This window comes from Chrysochloris asiatica, unplaced genomic scaffold (genome assembly GCF_000296735.1).
Source record: "Chrysochloris asiatica unplaced genomic scaffold, ChrAsi1.0 scaffold00038, whole genome shotgun sequence".
Classification (NCBI taxonomy): Eukaryota; Metazoa; Chordata; class Mammalia; order Afrosoricida; family Chrysochloridae; genus Chrysochloris; species Chrysochloris asiatica.
This window is the reverse complement of record NW_006408556.1, coordinates 19,425,093-19,447,679: the sequence shown is the minus strand read 5'-3', so window position 1 is coordinate 19,447,679 and position 22,587 is coordinate 19,425,093. Positions and strand designations below refer to the sequence as shown.

General features: G+C 40.8%; 1 protein-coding gene across 1 annotated transcript in view; it reads left to right on the top strand.

Annotated features, from left to right (window-relative positions):
- Positions 1 to 22,587, top strand: part of GPR116 (G protein-coupled receptor 116) — a 68,622-nt gene that overhangs the window by 11,279 nt on the left and 34,756 nt on the right. Inside the window, exons 3-7 of the mRNA XM_006860610.1 lie at positions 11,862 to 12,032; positions 15,935 to 16,111; positions 16,241 to 16,347; positions 18,345 to 18,403; positions 20,918 to 20,934. Coding sequence (XP_006860672.1) covers positions 11,862 to 12,032; positions 15,935 to 16,111; positions 16,241 to 16,347; positions 18,345 to 18,403; positions 20,918 to 20,934 — 531 coding nt within the window. The remainder of the gene's footprint in view (positions 1 to 11,861; positions 12,033 to 15,934; positions 16,112 to 16,240; positions 16,348 to 18,344; positions 18,404 to 20,917; positions 20,935 to 22,587) is intronic.

Sequence of the window (22,587 nt, the reverse complement as noted above, 5' to 3'; positions counted from 1 at the left end):
TGGTCTGTTGCGTGTAAGATCTCCCAGCACTTCTCCAGATAATAAAACCCAGTTTCCATGGAGTCAATTCCAACTCATAGTAATTTCTAGATCACCAGGCACCTCTGAGTGAAAATGAACCTTTTAATCCTTCAATTAACAGTCAAGCTTTTTAACCACTGGCTAGGGACTGCTTTTCCTGGTTTCCTATTGACCTTTGACACATTTGTATTTCAGAGTATTTGTCCTCATGGGTTGTGTTTATTTTTCTTCCTGTTTGTATCCCCAGTAGACTTGAATTCCCTTGAATCTTCTCCGTATTTATAAACCTAGTGCCAAGCCCAGTAATTGAGGGAACAGATAAAAAGAGTGCATGGCTGGGTCAAAGCTGAGCCTCTATGAGTTCATAGGATGCATTCCTGTCCTTGTGGGTCTGTTACCTAACAGTTATACCAATTGTCTGGAAGCAAAACTTCTTAATCTATAGCATTAAGTTTAATATGAAAAAATTCATAATTTTCAAGGATACTGTGATTTGATTTATTCAGTCTTAGCTCTGGTAGCGTAGTGGTTATGAATCGGGCTGCGAGCTGCAAGGTCAGCAGTTTGAAACTACTAGCTGTTCTGCGGGAGAAAGATGAGGCTTTCTGCTCCCATAAAGATTTATAGCCTTGGAAACCCTGTATAGGGGTCGCTATGAGTCGGAACCGACTCCATGGCACATAATAACAACAACAACAACAAATGGTCTAAAAGAGACACGCGGTTGCTACAGAGAACAGGCTTGCTCAAGGGTCAGGGTTGAGTTACCTATTAGAGGACTGTGCATTGTGTTGTTGGGAAGAGGACCTGACCACATTTTGCTAAGGTCTGGAAGATCTCCCCCCTACTCATTTTTCCTTTAGCTTTTCCTCATTTTCCTTCCCCCAAACCCTTTCCTAGTCTTTTCCTCCCCTTTGTTGTCCTTGTGGAGTCCCCATCTCACCTGCTACCCTCCTCCTAAAGTGGCCTGAGCTTTAAAACAGGTACCATCATCTCTTCTCCATCTCTGACAGCCCCTGACAGGGCCAGAGATGCACCCACAGGTGGCTTGGAAGACCTTTATCTTTAAAGCAAACTATCTGGGGATGAGTTCCAGTCCAAGTTTTTGCCAAGACCTTTTAGGTCTCAGGATGCCAGCTTCCTGTGGAGCAGTCAGTGACCCCACAGCTGCAAAAGTAAAGTCTTCCTGTGCTCCCGGCCTCACTGTTGGTGGCCAGTGGGGACATTGTGAGGGGCTAGCACTCGGAGAGGAAACCACTACCAAGACTAGGAAGCAGACATTTCAGAATTTTTCCAGGCATAATTAAAAACAATCTTGGTGATGATAAATCACTAAGAAAACATGTTTTCCATTTATTATGCTCTGGAGTCCTTTTGAAGTGTTAATGAGTTGTCCCATCATCTGCAGAAGATGGATTGGCCTTGGTATATTTACAGAATCACTGAAGTAAGAAAATAGCCAGAGACAGGCTCTGGCTTTAAGTCCCAGATTCCCTGTATATAATTTGCAGTTCAGAACATCACTCTCTATGAAGTGAAGAACAGCCATGGGAATGTTGTGTTTAATGGAATTCCATACTGAGGAGTCTGTTCTGTGCGGTATGACAGCTGAGTTCCACATGGACTGTTTGGTTGTTTTCACAAGCACATACATCTTCCTTTCTAGAGCAGTAATGAGAGAAGAAGATACACCAAAGGTTCTAAGTGAAAGAAAATCAGGTTAGGGATTTCGTTCTAAGGCTCCACACCAATTCTTAGAATCATCTTTAAGGGTAAGATCAACACTCATTTGCATCCTCAGTCCACCATGAACTTCCTAAATGACCTTGGACCATTTCTTAGCCTCACTGGGACATTTAAAAAGATAACACCTTATCTTACAGGATAGTTGAGAAGACTAAATAATATATATATACATGTCTGAATGTTGTTAAGTGCCATCGAGTCAGTTCTGACCCATAGCAAAACCTATATAGGTTTTCTATGCTAAAAAGCAAAACCAATTGATTTAATTGACAAAATTCATAGCATTAACCTATAGCATTAACAACAACAACAATATATCCCTATTACCTCTGGTGGTGGGTGTTGTTGTTATGTGCCGTGGAGTTGATTCTGACTCATAGCAACCCTGTATAGGGTTTCCGAGGCTGTAAATCTTTACAGGAGCAGAAAGCCTCATCTTTCTCCTGCGGAACAGCTGGTAATTCGAACTGCTGGCCCTGAGGTTAGCAGCCCAATTCGTAACCACTATGCTGCCAGAGCTCCTTATTTTCTCTGGTGGTGCAGTGGCTAAAATGCTCAGCTGCCAACTAAAAGGTCAGCATTTCAAACTCAGCATTTCTGCAGGAGAAAGATATGGCTTTCTACTTCCGTTAACATTTACAATCTTAGAAATAGTATGGAGCGGTTCTACTCTGTTGTGTTGGGCCAATATGAGTCAGAATCAACTTGATCACAGGGGCTGGATTGGAATATTCATGACAGAGGGTCGGTATTTTATATCTATTGTCTGTATCCTTGAGGGAATCCTGGTGTGGCACTGTGGGCTAATGTGTCTGACTGCAAAGTAGTTTGAACTGCAATGTCAGCAGTTCAAGCTCACCAGTTGCTACTTGGAAACCCTATACAGGTTCACTATGGGTCAAGATAGACTCGACGGCACTTAACAACAACAGCAAATATTCTTGAAGGTAGGTGGAAGGATGCCACGGAATAGGAGTTAGCACTTTTGGAAGAGATATTTGAGACAATAAAGCAACATCTTGGGAAAAAAGTCCTGGGGATCTGCTTTTGAAAAAAAAAAAAAAAAATCAGCTATTGAAGGCTCTATGGTGCATATTCTAACACACATCAGGTCTCCATGAGGCAGAATTCACGCAACAGCAATGGTTACTGGTTATTTCAAAACACTAATGATGGAGAGAAGTCTGTGCAAAGGCCCAGAGGCAGAAGTAACTGTGGTTGTGCCTGATAGAGCAAAGGGTCACTTTTGAAGAGCATAGGAAAATAAGAATGGATTCAAACCATCCTGAATTATGTTCTGATTTTGGAGTGTTCTGGATGCCAGGAAGTGGATTCTAGACCAGCTTAGGGATGGGTGAAGATAAATGAACTGATACAAACTACCTTTAGAGAAAAATTATTCAACTAGTTATGGTTGAATGAATTCAATGAAGAAATAAATGACTGTTGCAGGGGAGGCCAGCTAGGAGGCTTAGCTGGAGGCCCCAGCCCTGGCAGTGAGATTGGAAAGGATCGGAACACATGCATGAGAAAGCCATCTAGAGAAATGGATGGGAATTCCCTGGAGTAAAGGACAGCAATGATGCAGATGCCACTCAGGGAGGGTACACACCTGGGTAGTCACCTGGGACTGGAGAGGTCACAGGTAGAAACTGGAGTTGGAGAAGAAGCCACTTTTGGAAGTTCTCTGATAAGTTCAAATTTTCATCCTAATGCGAATCTTCAAAGTGGATTGAAAGTGAAGTGGACGTTTCTTACCTGGTAGAAGAAACCTAAATGTGCCTTTTATGTCTGAGCTTGATGGGGAAGGGTGTCTTGGAACCTCATGACGAAAAATTCTCATTGGTTCTTTCTGCAAAAAGAATGGCTGGTAGGAGACAAAATGGCAAGAAATGGGGACCAAGGGCACCTTCAACCTGCTCTGAGTATTGTTCCATTTTAGCAATTATGCATTTGGAGCAAGATCTGTACCAGATTGTGTTGCCTGGCTGCCAGTGTGGAAATCCTGTCCTTTCTACAGACTTGGCAGTTGATGTACTGGCCCTTTTTGATCTGAGTCCAGGAATGATGGTGGATTTTCCAGGCTGAGGAATCATTTTTGGAGTTCATGGCTACAATTTTTCTTATGATAACATGTACATGTATTGCTCTGAATGGGTAACAGTAATGGTAGAATGAGATTGGGAGGTTCAGTGTTCTCTAACTAGTGTGTGCATTTGTTTTTAGCTTGGTGTTTATGTTTGAGTATTTTTGTTTTAAATCTCTTAGCAGTGTTCTTTGTTTGCTTGTTTATTTTTGCTTTTTTATTTAATTATCTCAAAGGTGAGATCTGATTGGATATTCCTGCAGATTTCTATGTGTTGGTGTTATTAAGTGCCTTCATATTGGTTCTGACTTATAGTAACCCAGTATAGGATTTCCAAGGAGCAGCTGGTGGGTTTGAATCACCAACTTTGTGGTTAACAGGCCAGTGCTTATCCAACAGTACCATATGGAATATAATTGTTATTTTTATTATAATCAGCATTATTATTTCTAGCAATTATTTCAGAAGAGCTACTATATGCCAGACACTTTTCTAGGGTTTCTATATAGCATCAATGACCCTTAAAAACAATCTTGCTGAGAAAACGTGCCTGATTTACAGATGAGTGAAGTTCAGCTCACAGAGGTTAAAACTGACTCACTCAGGTAAGGAGACATTCCACTCCCATTCTCTGGAGCTTCAAAGTCCATGCTCAGTTATGAGTCATAGTCGTCAATGTATACCTCTTACCATGATTCTTGGAGCAGTTTTGTGGATTAGGAAGGTCCGCCATTGTTGCCTTCATTTTCATAGCTAGATGAAAGTTTGGTGATGCTTAAGGGTATATGGCTAACCAGGAGCTTAGATGGTGCAGTGATTAAGCATTTGGCCACAAAGTGTTAGATAAGGGATCCAAATGCACCAGATGCTCCCTGGGAGGAAAATGTAACACTCTCCTTCTATAGAGTACAGCTTTGAAAACCTGAAGGGGCAGTTCTACTGTGTCCTAAAGAGTCTCTATGAGGTGAAATTGACTCCGTAGCAACAGGTTTATATGACTAGCCAATAGAATTGATTTTTTAAAATATCCAGACATCAAGTGCAATATTTTATTTCATGGTGCTGCCTAGTCTCCTACACCTGCCAGGTATGCTAGAATTCTGGCAGTTTCTTTCTGGGTGAGCCATTTCTTCCCAAACCTAAAAAGAAAACAGGATCAAAGGATTATATTGACTATATTAGTTGTGCAATGCTGTAACAGTATAGAGACAAGGCTGTCGTGGTTTTCTTTTACATCTATGATTAAGGTCCAGAGCAGCTTGTCACAGCTAGTGGCCAACTTTCCACAAATGTCTCTGTAAGATAAATGCCATGTGGTTGGCAGTGATTTATGGGAATGGAGAAGGGAAATCCTGGTTTGTTTGTGTCTCCCGGGCCTGCCAATAGACCTCTGTCTGGGACACTGATGACACCTTGAATTTGTTACCTTCCATACAGGACATCCGTAAATCAGAGAAATCCAGACTAGACAATAATACCAGGAGGAAAAGAACCTGAGGAAATCGGCCAGGAAAGTATCAGGATGATGCAGAGGCACCAGAGGGGAGTGAAAGGTCATCTAAAATACACACTCACACAAAGCAGGGGACTTGTGTCCTGATCCTCCTGGGTCCTTCTTAGTCAGAGACAGGACAAGATATATCACTTTCCCAGGCTCTGAAGTACCCAAGTTTGGAAGGGGTGTGGCAGGCAGTGTTTGCTGTTTCCACCCTAAGTGGTAGGTCTGACTTAGAGATGTTAATAGAACATGCCTCCAAGTCCTTCCACCTGTGGGCTGGACTGTTCACTGAGCATCTGTATAAACAATACCAGTTTCCATCAAGTTAATCCAAACTCATGGTGACCTGTGTGTCTAGAGTTGTGCTCCATTTTGTTTTCCTTGGCCTTTCTTCCAAGGCCTTTCTGGGTGGACTTGTATCTACAACTTTTTGCTTGATGTCTGGGCATCCTTCTTTAAACTCAGATGCTTATTGTGGAGGGAAAGGAGGCTTAGCGGAGATTCTGTGATGCACTCACAGGATTATGATACTAATCTAAACTCTAGGTCTGGGTATCTCAGATTAACAGGGGTATATTCTCATTATCCTTTGAATAAGTCAAGAGTGTTTCTATCTCCGGACTGTTGCATCTGTTCCGTTTTCTTGGTGATATTTCCCAAAACCTGTATGGAACTCTTCCTCAGTTCATTTGTGTTTCTATGCACATTACCAGTTTTAGAAAAGTCTTTCCTAACCATTCTACAAAAAAAAAAAAAAAAAAAAAAATCCTCTCTTAAAAAAACAACAACAAAAAACCCTCTCCCCATTATTTCTGATTATAATACCTTATTGTTGTGGTTAGGTGCCATCAAGTTGATATTGATTTGTAGCGACCCTGTGCACAACAGAACAAAACACTGCCCGGTCCTGGGCCAACCTCACAATTGTTGCCACGCTTGAGCACATTGATGCTGCCACTTGGCCAATCCATCTCACTTGGGGTCTTCCTCTTTTTCTCTGACCCTCCACCTTACCAAACATGATATCCTTCTCTAGCTACCTTCTCTTATATTTCTCCATGTCCTTTAAAGCAGCCTGTCATTAAAGTCTGAAATTACTGTTTGCCTCCAGCACAAAGGTGGAAGATCTACACAGGCAGAACTATGTCTCTGTATTCGCTCTGTGTTCCCAGTGCTTTGTTCAGTGTTGGAAATCAGACATTTGGTAGATAGTAAAGTTGCTTATAAATGAAAGGATAAAGGCACAAAGGAGTAATTTCATAAAGCTTGGTGTCAAAATCTGTGCATGTGAGAATGGATTGCCATGAGCTTCTCCTGAATGTGGGTTTCTAAAACACTGCTAAGTAGAACTGAACAAAGTTTTACATCATTCTTTTATTTCTTATTGCTAAATGCCTTTGACCTTGATTTTTTAAAAATCTCCATTAAACTTTGGACAAAGTTTTTAAGGCATACTTAAAAATGATACCTTACATCTTAATGATACTCTAGGAACTGCAAAGTAGTCATATGTCATATTCATTGTCTTCTCCCATTTGCATGGCAGAAGTGTATGAAGGGAAACACATGGACTTTGAAATCAGAAAAATTTCAAATTTCAGTTCTGACACTTGCTATGGATGTGGCTCCGATTCTTTGCACTTCAGTTTTGTCATCTGTAAAATGGGAATAAACTTATTGCTCACATGGCCCTAAAGCCTAGTGTTGTTGTTAAGTGCTGTTGAGTTGGTTCCAACTCATAGCATCCCTGTGTAAGATTTCTGAGAAGTGGCTGGTGGGTTTGAACCACCAACCTTAGCAGCTCAGTGCTTATTCTAAAGCGCTACACCAGGACTTCATAGATGGGAAATAAATGTCAGCTACTGTCATTATAGTTACTTTTATTATTATCCACACTCATCCATCTGGTATCTCAGAGAGGGAGGAAAGCAAGTATCTGCTTCCCCCAGGCAAATGAGGAAAATTGTGGGTATGCAAATAAGCCTGAACACTGCATGACGATTACCCCATAGAAGCTGTAACAGGAAGTGTGTGGAACAAAGCAAAACAAAAACAGACAGCAAAGCTCAATATTGTATTAGTGCCAGAGGGCTGCCACAATTCATGACCGGAAACTTGGTGGGTTCAAATGGAAATGGATTCTCTCACAATTCTTGAGACCCAAAGTTGGCACTCAAGGGGTCAGCATAACTATGCTCTCTCCCAAGACTCTAGAAAAGAATCTTTCCTTGCCTTTCCTGGTTGCTGGTGGCTCCTGCCATTCCTTGACATTTGGAAGCAAAACTCCAATCACTGCCTCCATCTTCATGTGTCTTTTCCTCCTGCCTCTCTTTTTCTATCTCTTATAAGGATTCTTGTCATTGGTTTTAGGGTGCTTCCTAATCAGCATGATCTCATTTCAAGGTCCTTCTGGTATGGCACTGTGGGATAAAGCACTGGACCGCAAGGTTGGTTTCAACCACAAGGTTGATGGTTCAAACTCACCAGCTGTTGAGTCAAAATTGACTTGATGATACCTAACAACAAAAACCTTCATGACACCTTATTCCAGATAAGACTGTTCTGAGCTTTCACATAGACATAAACTGAGAGACACTGTTCAACCCATTATATTTGCTAATCTTCGCTCTCTGCTCTCAAGAAGTCACTTACCTTCTCAGTTTCTTAAGATCAGATCCCAAACCTGCTTTATCATTTGCATGACCAGTGGAAATAAAATACAAAAACAAACAAACAAACAAACAAAAAACCCCCATCAATTTATGATCCCAAGCCATAAAGATTCTACTTTGGTTTACCTGGTTGAGTCTCCAAAATGGGTGTCCCTGGTTGTTAATAGTGGTTGTGTTCTATTGAGTCTGTTCTGACTTATATCAACCCTGTATATGGTTTCTGATGCTATAAATCTCAATGTGAGCAGAAAGCCTCTTCTTTCAGCTGGTGATTTGCAGCCCAACACGAAACCACTACACCACCAGGCCTCCTTGAGAATTTCCTAGGTGCATATAATTATCAGTTCTGTGTAGAAAGCACAAGAATAGATGATTTAGAAGGCCAAGTATTCTAAATATTTGAGTTTCTTTTTTAAAATTTGAGTTTCTAAGGTGTTCGAGGAGAATATTGAAGGTGCCATGTGCTGCCAAAAGAACCAACAGATCTGTGTTGGAAGAAGTGCAGCCAGAATGCTCCTTGGAGGCCAAGATGGCCAAACTTCGTCTCTCATATGTTGGACATATTGTCAGGAGGGACTAGTTGCTGGAGAAGGATATCATGTTTGGTAAGGTGGAGAGTCAGATAAAAATAGGAAGAACCCCAAAGAGATGGATTGCCCAAGTAGCAGCATCGATGGACTCAAGCATGGCAACAATAGTAAGGTTGGCCCAGGATCGGGCAGTGTTTCATTCTGCTCTGCATAAGGTTGGTACTGACTCTATGGCACTGAACAACAACAACAATAAGGTGTTTTTGAGCCTGCTTTGAAGAACTGACTGCTTCTGAGTAGAAAATATTACCTATTAGGTGATCTCCATATTTATGGGTCTCAGCACTTACTTACCAAATAATAATAATAATAAAGGATGAGGTGACATTCAGCCTGAGAGTTATTCTAAAACTCTATTGTGGGGGATTGTAACCATGGCAATGAGACGATATACGATAGAATGAATGTAAAATTAATGTTCTCCCATGTAAACTGTCACATAATTCACAATAAATCCTTTAAGAAAAAACCAAAAAAAACCTCTATTGTGGAGCATAAAGGTGGCTACAGGAAAGAAAATCTCAGAGGCTGATGCTTAAATTAACACTTGCAGGAATCCCACAGACCGGATCTCCCCAAGGTCACAGGAACCTTTCCCATTAATACTTTTAGCCTTTGGTTCAGCTCTTTTCAAAATCTCAGCAGAACCATCTTGGTTTTAGTGGGGAATGACAATACCCGTGAGTCACCATGTGTTTTCCAGGCACACGTTTGTTCTATAGTTGTGTCTGAAACACAACTATAAAACGGGAAAACAGGCTCAGGGCTGAGCTACAGAAAACTTTCAGGCAGGCACTCAGACCCCATGATTGTAGTGGATGATGCAGGACCTGTTACCCACTTCGCTCATCTGAAAAGCAGACAACGTCCAGGAAATCCTGTTTACAACCACGAGTGAAGAGTAAATTGGCCACTGCCAATAAGATTCTAGAACTAGTGGAACCTCTGGGGAGGATAAAAGCAATGCTGCACTAACTTTTCAGGAAAGCACGCTCCAAGACAGATCTTGTATATATCATGCAACCATTCTCCTTGTAAATGTTCCCAGAGGATAGCATAATGTGCTGTACTGTTCAGATTACACAAATTAAGATGAACAGTTCTTTCAGGAAGCTTGTTTTCAGCAAGATTTAAAAGCCAGCAAGAAAACAGGAAATTTGAATCACTGCCATAATATCTTGTCCCATTGAAGTTCCACATTGGTTGTACAAGTCACTATATTCTACCTGTAAATATTTAGGAAATATGTCCTAAAGTGCATTCTCAATGTTTGGAGAATCTGCACAGATCTTTTCTACAATTTGAGTTCACTAGAACAAGTTAAAGGATGCCAAAATAAAAATAATTACAGCAAGGTTAATGTGTAAAACCAACCGCACAAGAAAAACATAGTTTAGAACTCTGGGTGAACAAATATTACAGCTTTTTGCTATAAACATTTAACCTATTAACATACTAAATGATTCTATTTTAAGGGTTTTATAACCCTTAGAACATTTAAAACAAATCTTTCAATAATGTGGACAACTTCTTTGCCTATTTAGTATGTGGATATATCTGAGTAATTTTAATTTTATAGTAAAGTGTGTCTCTTACTTTTAGATTTGACTTAAATTTTACAGTAATACCTTTTCAAATATTCATTAGTCTCTTTCTCATTTAACTGACAAAATGAAATAAGCCACAGTCTGTATTCTCAAAGTATCTGTGTAAAAAAAAAAAAAAAAAACATATAAAAAACAACAACAAGAAAAATGCCTATTGTGTTTTAGTTAATGTGTTCCAACCAGAACTGAGTCAGAGATTGTGGTGGCATCAAGGAGGCGAACCTGTCACTCAATTAAGAGAGTCACAGGTTTAACAAGAACTGATTGGGCAAGCTCCTTGCCTGTACATGAGGGAGCTTCAAAAAGTTCGTGGGAAGTGGAAGAGTTCATTTACATGTTTCCCATGAACTTGTTGAAGACTCCTCATAGATGCATTCATACTTGATACCGTCCAAATCTGCAAGCACTGAAATTAGGGGATAGGATTGTGTGCATGAGCAGGTCTGGGAAAACAACACAGAAGAGTTGAGTAGGGTAGTATACCTTCGGAAATAGAAGTCTTGGATTTAGGTCTAAACATTGCAATTAAATAGCTGCAAATTAAAATTTCCTAAACTGATCATCAGTTTACTCATCTGGATAGCTCTGTCTTCCCTGTCTCTTTGCTGGGAATGTGATTGAGCATCAAGTGAGAGAGCATTACTGGAAGTGTTTTGTAAATTCTATGATGTCATCATGGAGTTGATGATGATGGAGCTAGACTTGGTCTGAAGTTCAGGATTTCAGTTAGATCAGAGGATGGGGAGATAGCTGGAGGGGAGGTAGAGTAGTCAGAAAGAACACGCTAAGACCTGGGTGGTACAGATAAGAACAAGGAAAGACCACGCCAAAGAAGAGGGTGAGGTGGTTGATTTGCCTGTAGTGAACGTGTGTTCAGGCACAGAGGGCAATAAGTCCAGGCCAGTTGGGAGCGGGTTTAGAAGACCAGCTTGTCAACAATATGGAAAAGCAAGGAATGTTCTAGGTTCTCAAACTTTTGTGGTGGTCCTTTCATGTTCCTGACCCAGAAGACAGAGAATAAGAACAAAGTACTAGGTACTCTGTGCCTATTTAAGAGTAAAGATAATTGATTGGATGACTTTTCCAGATCTGCAAACCAGGCATGTACTTAGCTCTCAGAATATATGTACGTCCACTGAGTAATGCTGGAGACACAGAGATGCATTCTTGTTAAGTTAGCATTTCCAAAGTTAAGTAACACCATGGTATTTATTATCTGGCTTGTTTTCAGAGCCTTCCTGCTAGGTCTCCCTGTTCCCATTCTTGTTCCATTATAGTCCAGTCTCCACACAGTGGTCCTTGGCCTGGGACACCAAGGAGTTGAGGTGGAAAGTGACACATCCTCTGCTTAGCTTCTGCATCTTTAAGATAGCCAACAACCACTGAACTGAGACCAGACAAATCCACTCTTTCTCTTCTTGAAATAGTCAAGTTGCAGAAAGCAAGTATCTTGAAGAGGCAGGATTGGTGATGGCAAGTAGACTAACTTCTTTGTCTCTATAAGGGTTCATTAAAATTCTTGAGGGCTAGAACTGTTGAGCCCCACACTTGTATGTGCCTGCCACTACCTTGAACTGCTGAAGTGTTCTTGTTCCATGCCCAACACTAAGTTCTCACAGCCTTCATGTGTTTTCATTTCAGTTGCCACAAATGGCCCTGAAGCTGAGGACTATACTGTGGATATAGAGATAAGCTTTGAAAATGCATCCTTCCTGGAGCCTATCAAAGCTTACTTGAACAACCTCAGTTTTCCAGTTCTAAGAAACGACACTGACCAAGTTACTAACATTTTAAGCATCGCAGTGACAACAGGTGAGTAAAATACCTGTTGCTTTAGGATTGATGATTGGGAATGTCAGAAGAAAGTCTGTCTACGCTCCTTATTGTCAGAGCCAAGGATCCTTAATAAGTGAATGAAATGCTCTCAAAGATCTGATGTGTGATTTTATGACTTTACAGCTTTCCAAAACAAAGATTCTCAGGAAGGATTTCCTTATTTTGGATGGTGACTGAATGTTTGCTTGGTGGTTTGTATAACGGTTCTCACAAAGTGGTCCCAAGATACAGCCAGGTCCCACTAGAAAAACCACTGGAAACTTTTCCCTTGGGAAATTGATGGACACAGCATAGATTTGTTCAGGATATTAGTAAGTAGCAAGCTCTCTTCCTTCTGGCATCATAGATCAAGAACTAAGAACCAAGAACACGCATGAACAAGGAATCAAGCAGAACCTCCCAGACTGTGGTATTAGAGTTTCTGATCACTGATTCCCTTTCAAAGTCGTGCTGGTTCCCTTATGGCTCAGAGACCTGGTCAGGTCCATTACCTGGCTACTTGGTATCCCACAGAAACTGTGAGACAGGTCTGCCCCTTGTCCTACATGTTGTTGTTGTTGTTAAGTACCATCAAATTGGTTCTGAGTTTGAACCACTGACCTTGCAGTTCGAATTGACTTTGTGGTCCAGTGCTTATCCTATAATGCTATACCAGAACTCCATACAGTGTAAGTTAAAAAGGTGCTTTATGAATTGGAAAGCACTAACAAATGCTAAAATAATATAATGATTCAGTGCCTGGCTGCTTACTGGAATGTCAGTGGTTTGAATTGACCAGCAACTCCATAGGAGACAAGACTTAGCAATTACTCCCATAAATATTTGCAGTCTAGGAAACCCTAAGAGGCAGTTTTATGCTGACCTATGTTGTTGTTGTTCAGTGCCATTGAGTCAGTTCTGACTCCTAGCGACCCTGTATAAGGTTTCCAAGGAGTGGCTGTTGAGTTTGAACCTCCAACCTTGCGGCTCAAACTGACCTTGTGGTCCAGCACATTATCCTGTAGTGCCACACCAGGACAGATTATGATAAATTGGAATAGACTCCATGTCACACAACAGATGTTAGGGTTTATTCTTCAAAAATGGAAGCAAGAATCATTCTTGTTTTTAAAATTCTTTTTGAATTCTCATGTCTCAAACAGTCTATGTATCCTAAATTGCTTCTGATATATGTTACTTGCATCTGGTATAACTCCCTTATAAATGTGCCATTTCTCACAAAATTCTACAATTGGCAAGCATGCCCTTGAGCTGGTGGATCTGCAATCTGATGCCAATGAGGAAGGTGGTCCTCTGCCAGCAAATGTATCTGTCCACAGAACCCTTTTCCCATAGGGACACGTCACAAAAATAGTCCTGGTGCGGTGCTGCAGGTTAATACGCTGGACTACAAGGTCGGTTCGAATCTCAAGGTCAGCAATTCAGCCTCACCAGCTCTATACAGGGTCGCTGTGAGTTGGAACCGTCTCCACGATACTTAACATCAACAAGAACAAGTATACTTTGGAACATGCATAGGAAACAGTCCTCCATGTTCATGCCCAGCATGGGTCTTCTGTCTATAATTATTTCCCTTAAAAGAAAAAATACAATTAGCAAATAGGATTTTTTTTTCTCATTCTTCTAACTTTTTATTGTGAATTAAGTGAAGGTTTACAGACAAGATCATCAGTTTTACATCCAACAAATCGTACACTTTGTTTCATATCAATGATTGCAATCTTCTCATGGAACAACAGTCATCCTGCTTCCTCCCAGCAGTTCCTAATTCCATTCCACCCACATTCCCATCCCTTCTCACCTTTGCCCTCAGCTCCATGTTGCCCTTTGATTTCGAATGATTGACAGTTCAGTAAATAGGTTTTTATTCCACTTTGTTTTGTTTCTAGTTTTTGTTTAGAAATGATCAGTGTCTGCTTGGGTTCTAGAAAGCAAACCTGACAAACAAAATGTTCAGTGTCTGCTTGGGTTCTAGGAAGCAAACTTGACAAACAAAACAGACCAGCAAGTACCAGATGAGTAAATTGTTTGTTTTCAGTAGAACAGTTTGTGATTATGAGCATTTGAGATTATAAAGTGTGAGAGCTTTTATAACATATAGTCAATATAGACATTAACGAACTCCTCCTGGTTTGTTTTGCTCAAGACTTCAAGGGGGGCCCACTATTTAGCTACATTTGAGAAACTTGGGGTAACAGGTTTCTTTTTTGAAATGCAAATGCCTTTGAGACATTGGATTCATCCAGAAAAACTGGGCACTCACACATTGGGGGTGAATCCTCTCTGATGGGTAACTGAGAAAAAGTTGTAGCAAAAAGGATGCTCCATGCAGGAAAAAGGATCTGAACCTCATGGTCCTCTGTAGCAGCAAATGCCTAGGAAGAGTTGGCCTCAAAGGGAAGGCGATGGAAAGTGTGGGTGATGAAAATTAGACTTAAAGAACATGATCCCAAAAGACCAAACACATTGCTGCCGAGTCAAATTCGTACTCACAGCAACCCAATAGGACAGCGTAGAGCGGCTCTATAGGATTTCCAATGCTATAAGTGCAAAGCTCTGGTAGTGTAGTGGTTATGAATCGGGCTGCAAACCTTAAGGTCAGCAGTTCAAAACTACCAGCCGCTCCACGGGAGAAAGATGATGCTTTCTGCTCCCGTAAAGATTTACAGCCTTGGAAAACCTGTACAGGGTCACTATGGGTCAGAACTGACTCGATGGCACTTAATAGCAACAAGTGCAAAGCAGTCTGTTTTCCAGACACTTTTTCAAAGAATAGGCAAAGTTTCCTCCTGTTTTTTTAGTTCTTTGACTCCAATGCCACCCCTAACAGTAATTTGGGGGTTAGAGTTCATTAACTTTACTTTGTTATCTATTTCTGCATAACAAATTACCCCAAAACTTTACCACTTAAAACAACTAACATTTTCTGTGTCATGGTTTCTGAATCTCAAGGATTTGAGAGTAGTTTAGCTGGATAGTTATGACTCAGGATCTCTCATGAGGTTGTATTTCAGTTGACATCTGAAGGCTTTGCAGGTGTGGGAAGACTCGCTCCAAACTCTGTCATGTGGTAGCTGGCCTGCTGCCTTTCTTCACAAGCTATTGGCTGCAGACCTCAGTTCACCATGTGATCTTCTTCACAGAATGCCCGAATGTCCTCTTCACATGGCAGCTGGCTTCCCCAGAGCTAGTGATGAGAGAGAGAGAGAAAGAGACAGCACAACCAAGAGGGAGCTCCAGGGCCTTTGATAACTTAATCTCAAAAATCACACACCATCACTCCTGCCATATTCTATTGATTATGTGGACCAACTGTAAGGAGGAACTGCAAAAGGGCAGGGATATCCATTGTCAGGGAACAAACAGCAGGGGCCCTTTTGGAGTCTGACGGTAATACACTTTTTGTTCCAGAAACTCTATCATATTTATCATCACAGATGTCTGCTGGGAAGGTTGTAAGTTATCTTTTAGATGGTGATACCTAATAGCATGGTGATGGGTATGGACAGAATCATATGTATCTTGTGCAGTCATATTAAACTTCTTAGAAGGGCAATAATGAAGCAGAGTTAGCATTTCCTAAGTATAGATAAACCAAACCAAATGCCATTGACTTGATTCTGGTTCATGGTGACTCCATATGTGTCAGAGCAGAACTGTATACCATAGGGTTTTCAATAACTGGCTTTTCAGAAATAGATCTTCAATCGTTTCTTCCAAGATGCCTCTAGGTGGATTTGAACTGCCAGTCTTTTGGTTAGAAGCCAAGTGCTTAATCGTTTGCATCACTCAGGGCCTCCATAGATAATAGATACTTAGTCTATAAATACTAAGGTCATTACCACCTTCTGTCTCCTCATCATTCTGCCTGGTGATAGTATGCAGACCTGCTGGAAATGAAGTCTGGTGCTCATGTGAAGCAGGCTATGAGTGGCCTCAGGAACAGTGTCTCCACAATCTCACTTGTCATGGGCATGACAGCTCCCTCTCAGGACGCCATTGTAACTGCCTTAAACAGCTGCCTCCTAAGGGACCTTTTTGCCAGCTCCAGAAAGGTAAGTAACTGCTCATAAAAAGTTTGTAGGATGGCTATTTGACATCTGCTCAAGCAAATGCTTTTTGATACTTTGTGTCCTCAGGCACTAACACAAGGTTTTTAAATATTGCCCCATGTTTTTCATCAGATGTTACCCTGAGGATGTCAGTCAGACTCAATGTGGACTTTCCAGAAGATCTCAAGAACTCTTCTTCCGCCCTCTATAGATCCTACAAGACCGACTTGGAAATGGCAGTATGTTCTGGCCACTGGCACCCCTTAACCAGCAAACTCTTTAGGCTGAGCTGAATCTATTTCATTCAGAGTGGACAATTTACAAACTATTGCTTAGATCTGTCAGAATTTATGAATATAGATGTTGAAATAATTCCTAGAAAACTGGGAAAGTAACTTAGGAAGGGCTCACATCTAACAGTGTTCAGCGAGCAGTTTGATATCACTTTGACCTATATAGGTGGAACTTCTTCTCATGGGAGAACTGATTCAGATAAGATTTGGTGGCACCAAACACTGAGACCCATCAGAGGCCCAAAGAGTTTGTATAGAAGAATCAGTAGGTGCATTCATTTTTGTCTTCAGATACCAGATGAAAAGATCTATAACATCTTTCAGGCAGACAAGTAGAGACTGAGTATACAGGGCACCAAAAAACTGCATATGTAGGTCTCTAGGCCTATATACCAAACCCAGTAAGTATTTGCACTTAACCAGTTGTCATTGAGTTGACCCCAATTCATGGTGGTCCTATGTGTGTCACAGTAAAACTGTTTCTATAGGGTTCCCAATGACTTGACTTTTTAGATGTACATTGCTAAGCCTTTCTTTGGAGGCAACTCTGGGTGGACTTGAACCTCCAAATATTTAGTTAATAGTTGCATACATTCACTGTTTATCTCATCTAGGGATTCCAGTCTCACTCAAGACAGACTTAAATTTATTAATGTAAAATTAGATAATATTTTTAGAGTGCTGACTGTGGACCAGATACTGTTCTAAGTGTTTTGTTGTTGTTGTTGTTAAGTGCCGTCGAGTCGGTTCCGACTCATAGCGACCCTGTACAGGGTTTCTGAGGCTGTAAATCTTTACGGGAGCAGAAAGCCTCAGCTTTCTCCCGCGGAGCAGCTGGTAGTTTTGAACTGCTGACCTTGAGACTCACAGCCCGATTCGTAACCACTATGCTACCAGAGATGTTGTACTAATTCATCTAAACCTAAATGTGTTCCTTGAGATAACTCATTTGGGATAGAGTTTTCTACGTGGTGTGGTATAGATTTGTCCCAGTAAACTGAGATAATGGCCTCTTTTTATAGCTAAGACCCTGACTCAAGCTGTAGGTGGTCTGCTACCTGTCCAATAGACCACACAGATATAATCCTATTCCGTGAGCCCTTGGGCATCTGATTTGGGTATCTGGCATGCAACACTTCTGCACTGCATACAACCCTCCCTTAAACACAGAGTTACACAGATTTGGGGAGAAGGGAATATTACATATAAACTTTGGCGCCTACCCACCCAAGTTCCTGGCATTGTGCTTTGTGTATTATAACTGCACAGTGAATGTGACTTGAATCAAATAGAGTCACTTGTGGGGTCGGCATTCAGAGAAACAAAGTAAAGTAAAAATATATATATAAATGATATTGGCCCAAGCATTGCTGCAATACGTGAAGGGAGTGATCTGGTCACGTGGGAGCCATGAGGATGCTGCTCCCAGGCAGACTTCCAACTACAGGAGATGCAATTTGACCAAAGGACCCAGCTGTTGCTTCTGAAATTCACGTTAGTGTCTGCTGCTCACCGCCAGTGAATGAGGCTGGCAGGTCGGTGTCTATCAGACATAAGGAATGTGTCTACCCCTGAGGAACTTACGAAACCTTCCCAGGCTCAGTCTAGGATGCTGTCATTCAACCCTCCTTCTCCTTCTCTTTTATTCAAGGCTAATAAATACCTTTCCGGTTCCTTCCCTGTTTTCTTTCTTTTACTTCCTAGTCTACTCTGAATAGATTTTGTACACATTTAATCTTGTGTCTGCTTCCCACAGGACTCAGGCTGACATGGGTATTTAGAAATTACTTCTTCAAAAATCTATTGTAGCTAGGGCTGTTGAAATACTTGTACCTTTTATCCAGGATAATAAGGAATATGAGTTTTTACACCGTTTTAAATCTTTTGGTATTTCTCTCATGTCATTTCATGATACTTGACACTTGTCTCATTTTATTTTCCAGTTCTTGAAAGGTTACAGCATTTTATTAGGCTTCAAATCAGTGACCGTAACAGGCTTCAGGTAAGAATGCTCACATGTAGTCATTTCTGTTACATGGTGTTGGCCAACACATTAGTATAGGAGGAAACGATTAGGAGAGGGATGCCATCTGGGCGGCTTTGTTTGGTAAAACTGAAGACTAAAGCCAGAGTGCAGGTCTTAAGCCCATTGCCTTGAGTTGCGCCAACTCATAGAGACCATGCAGAACAGAGTAGAATTGCCCCATAGGGTTCCAAGACTGTGGCACTGTATGATCAGCACTGAACTGCAAACCACAAGGTCAGAAGTTCAAATCCAGTCAATAGCACTTAACAACAACAATCTTTATGGAAGCAGACTGCCTCATCTTTCTCCTGCAGAACAGCTGGTGGGTTTAAACCACTGGCCTTCAGTTTAGCTGCTAAGCATCAAGCCACTGTACCTCTAGGACTTTGCAGGAGCGTAATGGCTAGAAAATATTGAGAACAATAGGTTCCTATTGAAAAGTGTTCATTTTATGTATGCAACAATTTTGCACATTTTGCAAAGATAACTTTTTAGTCTGGGAGTTCAGAAAGATAAAACCGAAATCATATCATTGCAATGACTCCTTTGTAAAATAAGTTTGCAAGCCAATCAGGACCACAGAGTTGAACAACCCCATATGGTTGAACAACTTGGCATTTAGGAAAGGGCTTTCTCAGTGTTTCTAGAAAATTACCTTGTAATCTTAAAATCAGGAATGTTTCCAGGAACATGCAGATTTCTGTCTTCCCCTAATGTTCAGTACATCTGCTATCCCAAGACCAGCATGGCTGTGTGACAAGTATCAATTGAGTCTGCACTGTGGCTGCCTCCCAGTGACCTGCTACTGCCATTCAGTTTTGGGTCCTCATCTGACTACTTTGTTCATTGATATTACCTGTCTGCAGACATCTGTGTGTGCAAGCTCAGCCCAGGCCTATCAACTAGAGCTTGAAAACACATTTATTTCAGTGAGAAGACCAGTACTGATGGCTTGATTGTCTTTCTTCTGATTCAAATGATCCTCCCACCTTAAATTTTGTTTTGTGTTGTTATTAAGAATACACCAATCCCACAATTTCTACATGTACCTCTTTTTTATTTTTATTTTAGTTTTTGTTGTGAATTAAGTGATAGTTTACATGGGAGAATATCAGCTTTACACTCATCCTGTTGTATTTTGTTTCATTGCAATGATTACAATCTCCTCCATGCATCATCATTCAACAGTATTTGCTTCTATTCCCTCTGGTATTTTGGGGTGGGGGTTTGATGTCTACCCAAACACTCAGAGATATATAATCAGTCAAACGACCAAAGGGCATACTCTGCAAGCCTGCCCCCAGCTGCCAGCACACAGCTCCTCTTCTTCCAAGCGTCTAGTCCCCAACTGCTCCATCTCTCCATGTTATCATCTCTGCCTCCATCTCTGGCATCGCTGCTTTTCTGAACAGGGTCTCACACTCCACTCCTGCTCTTTTCCTTTGATGGTCCCAGGGTCCTTTACCCCTGGACTGCAAGGTCAACCACTCCCCTCCTTTTATTATAAAATGTCTACCTTTACATTTGCCACAATCACAATCAGTCCTGATAACAATTACTCACTATTGAACCACAAGAGTCTTATCCCCATCTCCTTTCACCAACCCATCTAGATAGGTTGGAAACCACTCAGCGGAGAGTCTACCTTCCCCCGCACCCTCTGAAACAAAGCTCCCTCCTGAAAACTTACAAGCCAGTCACTTCATGCCTTTATAGCCCCCACCTCCCTCATTGTAGGTAGCCAATGTCTAAGTTGCCCATTCCAATTAACCCTGTGTACAGAGAGTGGGAATGATCCTTGCTGTGAATCTACATGTACCTTTTAATGACATTGATTAGATTCTTTAAGTGATGCACCCATTCTCACCCTCCGTTGTTAAGTAGTTCCTCCCCATTAATATAAAACCATTGGCCCCTAAGGTTCCTATCTCATCTTTTGAGTTGCTGTTGTCAATTTGGTCCCATAAAGATAATTTTTGCAGTTGTTGTTAAGTGCTATCCAGTCAGGTCTGACTCTTTGTGACCTTGTAGAGGGTTTCTGAGAAGTGACGACTGAGTTTGATTATTAACCTGGATTTTAGCAGTTCAATGCCACACCAGGACTCCAGACAGTTCTTAAAACATCATAAATGAAGGCAGACCTTTTTTTTTTATTAGTTAAGCTAAAGTACTTTTTGTTGCTTTATGATGATTTCAGGGACTATTTTTAGTGAAAGGTTGAAAATTATCTCAGGACATTAGTTTCAGAGATTCAGCCACTCTCTTTCTGTGACTCCCAGAAAGTTTAGAGTCTAGGAGAATTTGAAATTCTCTTCTGCATTTTCTCCCTTTTGATCAGGATTCTTCTATGGAGAATTTGATACAAATGTTCAGTCATGATAGCCAGACCCCATCCAGTTCTTCTGGTCTCCTGGCAAAGAAGACAGTAGCCCATAGAAACAATTAGTCATGCATTCTTTTTTCCTGACTCTCCTTCCTCTGTTGCTCCAGATGGATAGAGACCACTTGTACCTTGGATGGCTGCTTGCAAGCTTTTAAGACCCCAGGATCTATACATTGAGCTAGGGGGTAAAACAGAAGTACTAAACACACTACTAGGTCAATTAACTAGAACGTCCTATGAAACCATGACCCTAAATCTCCAAACCAAGGAACCAGATCCCATGAATGCTTGGTTATATGCTTGCTTATGTATAAGCAGTAACAGCAGCTACTTTTGGGTGGGAAGGGTAATTGTTATAAATATATTTATCACACAACTTTTGTAAATTCAGTTTTTATAGGTGTAAGTTTATTGTCAGCAGTTACAATAATCAGTGGTGCGATTCTACCCTTAATTAATGCATTTTTTTTTTCATCACCGCTAAACTCCTCTTCCCCCTTCCCACCTGCCCTGGTAGCCACAGTAAACTTTGGTCTCTATTTTCCTGTTCTCAGTCATGCAGTATTTGTCCACTCATGATTGGCTTCAAGCTCTATCCGTGTCTGCAGCATGTATCAAAACTTCGTTTCTGCTCCTAAGTAGTATTTTATCGTATGTTTGTGATTTAGATGATCCATTCATCTGTTGATGGGTATTTAAGTCATGTCTACCCCTTAATTATTGGGAATAGTGAATATTGGTAACCAAATCTCTTTTTGAGTCTCTGCTTTCAAGTCTTTTGGGGGAGATTTCAAGACTAGGAGTGCGATTGCTTGGCCACATTTTTAGTTTTTTGAGGAAAAACCACACTGTTTTCCACATCTGTACCATTTTGCATTCCCACCTGCAATGGATAAAGGTTCTAACTTCCCCCACTTCCTTGCCAAAAGAATGCTATTTTCTGGTGTTTATTTTTTGTTTGTATTGTTTTCACCTTTACCATCTTGTTGTTGTTGTTGTTAAGTGCTGTCGAGCAGTTCCGTCTCATAGCAACTTTGTACAGGGTTTCTGAGGAGAGGCTGATGAGTTTGAACCATAAACCTTGCAGTTCAAACTTACCTGTGGTCTAGTGCATAATCCTTCAGGGCCACAACTCCTTAGCCATCTTAGTGGGAGTGAAATGGTATTTCACTGTAGTTTTAATTTTCATTTTCTCTAATAGCTAATGTCGCTGAGCATCATTGCTTGTTTTTCTAAAAATACTATGGTTTTAGTTTGTACAATTAGGTCTTTACTCCGTTTTTAATTTGGTTTTGTATATGGCCTGAGACATCGATCCTGTTTCATTTTCTACATGTGGAAATCTGATTTCCCCAGCACCATTTTTGGGGGAGACTCTTCTTTCTCCATTCAATGGACTTAACACCCTTGTCAAAATGCAGTTGACCATAGATGTGTGGGGTTGTTTCTGGACTCTCAGTTTTATGTCATTGATCTGTGTGTCTATTATTATACCAGTACTGACTATTTTAATTACTCTATCTGTATGGTGTTCTTTAAAATTGGGAAGTGTGTATTTTTCTCTTTCAAAACTTTTAGCTTTTTGTCATTCCATATACAGATGAATATTAGTAAATGTAAGATGTAGTTTTCTTTAATGTTTTCCAGCAGAGTTTTATTGTTTTCAGTATATAAATCCTTCATGTCCCAGGGTCCCAGGTTATATATTCCTAAGTATTTTATTCTCTTATATGCTATTGAAAATGAAGTTGTTTTCATTCCCCTTAAAAATTTATCA